Source organism: Cupressus sempervirens, chromosome 10 (genome assembly GCF_028749045.1).
Source record: "Cupressus sempervirens isolate cs-2001-9-10 chromosome 10, ASM2874904v1, whole genome shotgun sequence".
NCBI classification, from domain to species: Eukaryota; Viridiplantae; Streptophyta; class Pinopsida; order Cupressales; family Cupressaceae; genus Cupressus; species Cupressus sempervirens.
In genome coordinates this window covers 180,812,951-180,820,683 of record NC_143127.1, presented here as the reverse complement: position 1 = coordinate 180,820,683, position 7,733 = coordinate 180,812,951, and the positions used below count along the sequence as shown (strand labels likewise).

Below are 7,733 nucleotides of genomic sequence, written 5' to 3'. Positions count from 1 at the left end.
CCACTGGCCCTAATGGGTTCCCCACTTTTTTCTTCCAAATGTACCAAGAAATTATTCAATTTGACCTAGTCAAATCTATTCAAGAACTCTTTGGTGCAAGGAATCTGTTGAAAGAAATTAATGCAACTCTTTTGGTTTTGATTCCTAAAGTCACTGGGGCTTATTATTTTGGTTCTTTTAGGCCTATTAGTCTCTACAACTCCTTCTATAATATTTTCACAAAAGTCCTAACCGACAAAGTTATTAATTTACTTCCAAAGATTATATCACCTCAATAGTCTAGGTTTGTTCCTGGTAGGAAAATTTTGGACTCCATCATTGAGGTTCATGAAGTTATTCACTCCCTAGAAGTTGGTAAATAGGAGGGATTCTTGCTAAAATTTGATCTTTCTAAGGCTTATGACAAAGTGGATTGGGGGTTTTTGGACAGGGTTTTTGAAGCTTTTGGGTTCAATTCTAGAGTGAGAATGATTATTTCTCAATTGATTTGAACCCCTCCCTTTTTGGTTATGGTTAATGGGACCCCCTCAAATTTGTTCAAGTCTTCTAGAGGACTCTGCCAGAGGGACCCTTTATCGCCTATTCTCTTTATCATTTTGGCTGAAGGCTTGGGCAGGCTTATTAATTTTCAAAGATGTAGAGGGGAGTTGGTGGGCCTAAAACCTTCTTCAAGTCCTTTGGTTTTTACCCATCAAAAATTTGTGGATGCTACTATTTTGGGGGGTAAGGCTTCAATTATAGAAGCTAGGAGCATCAAATGCATCCTCAACACTTACTCTAAGGCCTTTGGTTAGCTCATCCATTGTGATAAGAGTTTAGTGTTTTTCTTCAACACCCCTTCAAATAGACAAAAGAGAATTGCTCACATTTTGGGATGTAAGATTGGGATTCTTCCCTCCACTTATTTAGGCCTCCCTCTAGGGACTAAACCACCTGATTGGTTTTGGGATAATCTCATTGACAAGTTTAATAGAAAGTTGGTGAGCTGGAAAGGTGTAACTCTTAGCTAAGCTGGAAAAGTGTTGTTGATCAAGTCTACCCTTCAAAACCTCTCTACTTATGCTCTTAGCCTCTTCTCTATTCCTCCTAAAAAATTTGAACATTTGGAATCTATTCAAAGGAATTTCTTGTGGTCAAGCACCAATGAAAATAAAAGGTACCCTCTGGTGGCCTGAGAAAACATCTGTAAACCCAAGAATCATGGGGGTCTAGAGATTATAAAGCTGAAATAGGTTAATTATGCTCTTCAACCAAAAAAAATCTGGATAATTTTCAAAACCAAAGGGGAACAGAGAGATATTTTGGAGCTAAAGTATATGGAAAACCTCAATCTCAAACAATTCATTGATAGAGACCCTGACCTTAGGGTCTCTTTTATTTGGAATGGCATTCTAAGGATAAATAGATTAGCTTTTGACAAAGATAAATGGAAACTTAGCAATGGTCAAGATATCAACTTTTGGCATGATGATTGGCTGAGTATTGGCCCTTTGTGGTACTTTGCACCTTTTAACAGATGGGCTAATGCCTATATTGATAGATTTGGGTTTAGTGTGAGTGACTACAGGATCTAGAATAAGTGGATTGATTTGGTTGAGATGTCTTAGGATCTCAAGCTGCTCATGGACCTGATTAGACATATTACCCTATCTCTTAATATAGACTCCATTATATATAGGGAAATTGTTAATGGCATTTATTTTGTGGCCTCTAGCTATGAGAATATGCAAGACTTTGGTCCTTCCCCTATGTGGGCCAAAGCCTGGTTCTTAGGGCTGATCCCAAAAGTTAATGTTTTCTTCTGGATTATGCTCCAATACCACATCTTGATGGTGGATAACCTTAATAATAGGGGTAATATGATGCCAAATAGATGCATTTTTTGTAAATCACATTGTAAGAGTTTGGATCACCTTTTCATCCACTACCCTTACATTAATAAAATTTGGTCTCTTTTCCTATCTTTTTTCAACTTGTCTTGGTGTTTTCTATCCAACATTATAGATGTCTTTGAGCAGTGGAATCAAGGAAGGATTGGTTGTGATGACAGGGTTCTATGGAAATGGACCTTACCCCATGTCTACTAGGTGGTTTGAAAAGAGAAAAATAATAGAATGTTCAAGGATAAGGAAACTATGGCTGAGGTGGTTTTCCACAAATTTCTCAATGCTCTGATGGAAAATTACTCTAATATCAAAGGTCCCATCCCCTTTATTGGCACCAATGAAAGGGATAAATGCAAGAGGGATGGGTGCAGATGGTCGATGCTACCAAAGGGTTGGTATAAGGCCAATTTTGACAAGGTGGCCAAAGGTAACCTAGGAAAGGTTGGAGCAAGAGGAATTATTAGAAATAATTTTGGCAAAGGAATGGTCGTGGTAGCTGCTCCCCTGGGAATACAAAGAAATCATTATTTGGAGGATATAGTGGGTCACTATACCATAAAGTTGGCTAAAGATATGGGTGTTAAAAAACTATGGCTGGAAGGTGACTTGAAAAACATTATTGACTGCTTAAATGAGAAGAACAAACCTGCGTGGACTATAGAGAATATTATAGAGGAATGCATTCTTCTTCTCAAGACTTTCAAAGAAACCTATGTGGCACATGAGTACTGGGAGGCCAATCAAGTGGTGAACAGCTTGGCAAATTGGGTTGTCAAGTACAATGAATTGGAAAAATGGATGGAAGATGATTTCCCGTTAGATATTAATGACATAATTGAACAGGAAAGGATCCTAGGAATATTGGGTATAATTAAAAATTCATTGTGACTGCTAAATCAATATGAGGGTGGCTAGAAATTTGATGCATAATTTAATTATGCTAATTAGTGCTTTATAGGGAATGTGTAGAAATGTGATGTGGAAGTATAATTTCACTTGTACTTCTCACATCAAACATATCTATCTAACTAATACTATGATAGATTTCAGACAGATTGTGCAGGTGGAAAATTGGACCAAGAAAATGGGAAGAGCCTCTTTTTGTTTGAATTTGAAGGGTATCAACACTAGTATTAAGCTTGCATTGAGGAAAACATGGTTGGGGAAATGCATAGGCAAGAACCAAAACATGAAGCCAAGAAATGGCATAGGTAGTCAAAGGTTTGGGGCATTCTTAAAAAATGGGAAACTGTGACCTTCATTGATAGGCTCCATGGCTAGAAACCCTTGATTACCAAGGCCATGGTTAAAAGCTAGAATGAGGGCATTATGACTATTGATGGGGTGGATTTTATGGTGACTAAGAATGTCATCTCTACGATCACTAGCATTCTCATATTAGGAAAGAAATTCTACAGAGACTAAAAAATCCTGGGGAATGCAGTGGTGGAATTCACTAAGGATCAAGAGGAGAAAAAAGTGCTTGTAAAGAAAGGAACCCACTACCTCCCAAGCTCCATCAAGCTGCTTGAGAGGTTTGTGTTACAATCTATCATCAAATACATCATCCTAGATACCAGATTTGATCAGTTATGCAACTACCATTTTGTGATTCTCAATCACTTCAAGTATGGGGCCAAAATTTCTATCCCCTTTTATCTTTATGCTTCTATGAATGAAAACATCATTGAATATCAAGAGAAGCATACTAATTTATGAGTTCTTTAAAGATTGGATAGTGGGGAAACAAATTAAGGCAAAGAAGGAGGGTAAGAAGGGCAAAGTGGACTCTAAAGATTTAGAAGAGAACTATGTGCCTTTGGACACTAAAGATATCCTCGATATGCACACTGATTTGGAGAACAATGATACTCCAAAGGGAGACTCTAGAAAGTATTCCATCAGAAAGGAAAATAAAAGGTATACTACCTCTCATCCCAAGCATGACCTTGAGTCCTCCTTTGATAGGGAATATAATGAAAGAGTTGAAGGCATGGAGACAGGTGAGAATAGTTTTGAAGGAGATGAGGAGAATAGGAAAGGGGAGGGCATGGAGAGTAAAAAGGAAAAAAAACACCATTACTATCAAAATTCTAAGAAGCAAACAAGACTATGTTAAAATTTCTCGAGGCCAAAAAAGGAAACATCCTAAGGCTAAGATGGAGGAGTAGGGGGTTAAGGAAAAAGGTGTTGAAGAGGTTCCCAACCAAGAAGAGAGAGCTAACCATGAACAAAACTTCAAAGAATTTGGTTCCAACTAATACAGGTGCTTGATCATGAGTAGAGACAGAAAGGTGGTGTGGAAAAACTTTGACACTACTTTAGCCAAGATGGGGATTAATAGAGAAATAATGAGAACACAGGTCAAAGAGGATGATGAAGGAAAAATTAAAATTGAGGAATTAATTGACCCAACCCTTGCTATTTTTAGTGACACAACTAAGGAGCACCCAGAAATGGACATCATCAACAATGCTAAGAATAGTGTTGTAGATAGTTTCTGCACTACCAAATGGATTTTCCATGAAAACTAGGATCTCAAGTACAGAGTGTTTAGCCTTGAAAGAGAAAACTACAACCTAAAGAATAGGATTTCAAAGGAAGAAAATAGCAAGGATGAAAGAGTGGAGGATGTCAAAAATAGGGTTAAAATTATGGGTAGCTTTATGCAGATCATTGTAGAAAAATGATACAATATTCTAAAAGAGGCCAATGAGAATGTCAAGATTCTCACTAGAACCAACAAGGAAGAGGACCCAAACCCCCATAGTGCCAAGGAAAATACCCCTAAAGATAGCTCAAGGAAGTGCATAAGATCCATTATGAGGAAGAAGGATACCCAGGATCTTGACCAGGAGCACTCAGAAATGGAGGCGGCAGGCAAACTGTTGGAGCTAGAAATCAATGAGATAGAAATACTAAGAGAGATCTCCTAAGTGCCCTAGCTTTTCTTGGTTGGCCTATCTTTTTGTCTTCTCTCCTTAGCATTTTACTGGTTCCTATATTTTTTGTGGGAGAGTGTTTTCTTTTGTTTTCTTTTAGTATCTGATGCTACTTTAAGCGTTCTTTTTTTTTGTCTAATGTGTTTATTATATGGGTTTTAGGCCCTATTAAATCTTATTTTCCTTAATCAAAAACAATTAAAATTTTACCATCAATTTCTTTGATGTAAAAAGTTAGCTCACCATCACTTTTTCTAAAGCCATTGCTCATTAAATATGAGCCAATCCTATTGTATCATACACATGTAGGTTGATTCAACCCATAAAGAGCTCTTATCATCCTATATTCTTTGTATTCTTTACCAAAAACTTCATTACTATGTGTCTTCTCTACATACATATCTTCTTTCAATACTAGATTAAGAAATTTCCATTTTTGTGGGGTTGCAATTGTTATGCCAACATATACAATTTCCATTTTTGCAATAGGGGCATATGTCTCATCATAGTCTCTACCAAACTATTATTTTTACCCCTTGACCACCAATCATACCTTATGCCTATCTAATTTTTCTTTATAATTGCACTTGGTGTTATACACTTTTGAGTTACAATATTACAATTCTCAGAAAACTAAAGCCTTAGAAGAGTTCAAAATCATACCTAGCCTTCAGTTTCAAAGAGAAATTACTATAGACACCTGCACATATGTAGCAACTAGTGATCATTGCATTCATACATTCAAAGTATTCAACATTCATATATAGTATAGTTAATACAAAATAGTGATCATGACACAAAGAGAATGATTTTAAAGAGATGTTCAAGAGTGTCCTATATATCTCCATGACTTGGTAGTATTTTCTCATGTTGCACCTTAAGTTTGCCACTGGATCTATCTTCAATTCTAAGCTTTTTGATGAACTATTTTATGTTGTCCATTTCTCTTCAGTTGTGTTGGTCTGACTTTTTGTGTAACAGAAGTCTTTTTTCCAATTGTAGAAAAGTCAGACTTTTATTTCTAAATGAAACATAGGGTTTCTGGACAATCCATCCATTGGCTAGCCTTTGAAAAAACCTTATGAAAACCCTACGTTCTTTCTATTCATAAATTGTTGGGCGCAAAATTTTGAATTTTCAAATAAGATGAATATTTTGTCACCTTTCATCTTCTATTCCCCCGAGATACTTTTCCTCTCATATTTCCCTAGTCATCCGATCTAAGTAGATCTATCGTTGTCGTTACCTCGCTATGCAAACATGGGCACTTTTTATGTATGGCGAGGTAGTGAGTGCTGAATAATTTACAAAACGGGACCGTAAAATGAAGATACAGCGGTCAAAGCTTTGTTTTCTGACTGATTTATTATTCAGGTACACATTGAGATTACCATCAAAATAGGAAAGGGGACCCAGCAGAAGTAGTCTGAAGTTTAAGCCAGAATAATGATTTTTTCGATACTTCGCTACCTCGCTATCGAAAAATTTTGACACTTCGCCGTTAGCGAAGTAGCGAGGCCCCATGAAATCAAGAGCCGATGACATTGCAAATTGTTAGTATCGTGACTACACCAGGTGGCGTGACAAGTAATAAATGTCATTATTAGAAGCAGTTTAATAACAGAAATAATTATCTGATGCCCCCTTGCATTGCATGGTGCTAAAATTCATTAAAGTGTCGAAGCTCGCTACCTCGCTATCAAAAAATTTGGACATCTCACCGTTAGCAAAGTAGAGGCCCCGTGAAATTGAAGAGTCAGTGGGACCTTTGGTGATGTGGGATGATAATTAGGACTAAAGTAAAATCTTGAAAGGTGCCAACTGTGCAGAATTCTATATTTCATCAATGCCCTTCTGATCAAATGTACAAAGAGATCCTGAGTGTCAGATTGGAATGGAATCAACAGTCCTTGCTACCTCGCTTTGAAAGTTGCATGCTCTTTAAGCTATGCGACGTAGTGAGTATGAATCAAAAGACTACGTGCAGTTTCCTCACCTTTGATTAAACCTATGATCTACAAATGTTGTCTTCTTGCTATGAAGAGTTGCGAGGGAGATATGTATAGTGACATAGTGAATAGGGCCCATCGCCTTCTTTCTGAGAAGGCCCAGTAATATATCATCTGCCAATTCTGGATCAAATTGATGGTTGTCGCTACTTCGCTATGGCAAGGTGCTCGTTCTTTATGCATAATGAAGTAGCGACATGCTGACATGTCTCCTCAGTTGTTAGTGGGTCTGGATATAAGCGCCATCAAGGAAAGAGTTATGTACATGGTAAGTTCTCATTGGGTGAATTGACTAACATGTCAAGTGCAATGCCTAGTTGTTCTCTCTGTATCACATGATTGTAGGATTCTTGAAGATCGACGGTGTAGTTTTAAATACAGAATGTGGTGCCACTCTCTGTATTAATTAGACATGAAAACATCACACATGAAAAAATAGAGTATAACATGGAAGATTTCATTAGTTCATCTTACGCGAGCAAAGATTTTGAGCCACTCTTGTGTAGAAGCAATTACTGAAGGAAAGTGTGCCAAAGTCTGGTAGAATTTGTAAAATTGTCTATTCGCGAAAAGATTGCAGAAATACAGAGGAAAACAGAGATGAAATTCAAGTAAGTAGTACTGCCATAATCTTCATAAGTTTTTCCAGTCCTAAAAAATAGTCCAAGATGCCTCCAAAGAAGGGATTTTTAGGTCAAATAAACTATTTGGATAGAAATGTGCATGATGACTTGCTTGAGTTGCTCCCTGAGTCTACTATAGAGATAGTGCAAGTCAAAAGGTTAACCCTAGGCTAAGGATAGCTGATGGATTGTATGATAAGGGTAATTGGGTTCAGGATGCTCAAACTTCTCAAACTAGTTTGAGTTTGTTCAAAAAATGGTTTGCAGAAAGGA

The 7,733-nt window shown here is 37.2% G+C and overlaps 1 protein-coding gene across 1 annotated transcript; it reads left to right on the top strand.

The window, feature by feature from the left end:
* Nucleotides 1–2,135: 2,135 nt before the first annotated feature.
* Nucleotides 2,136–2,774, top strand: LOC149533230 (uncharacterized). The gene has a single exon (XM_089805826.1). It carries the CDS (start codon nt 2,136–2,138, stop codon nt 2,772–2,774), a length of 639 nt encoding a protein of 212 aa, XP_089661952.1.
* Nucleotides 2,775–7,733: the final 4,959 nt, after the last annotated feature.

Bases quoted from the DNA above. Each gene is read 5' to 3' on its own strand.
- LOC149533230 (XM_089805826.1), top strand. From the start codon at position 2,136: ATGGCTGAGGTGGTTTTCCACAAATTTCTCAATGCTCTGATGGAAAAT.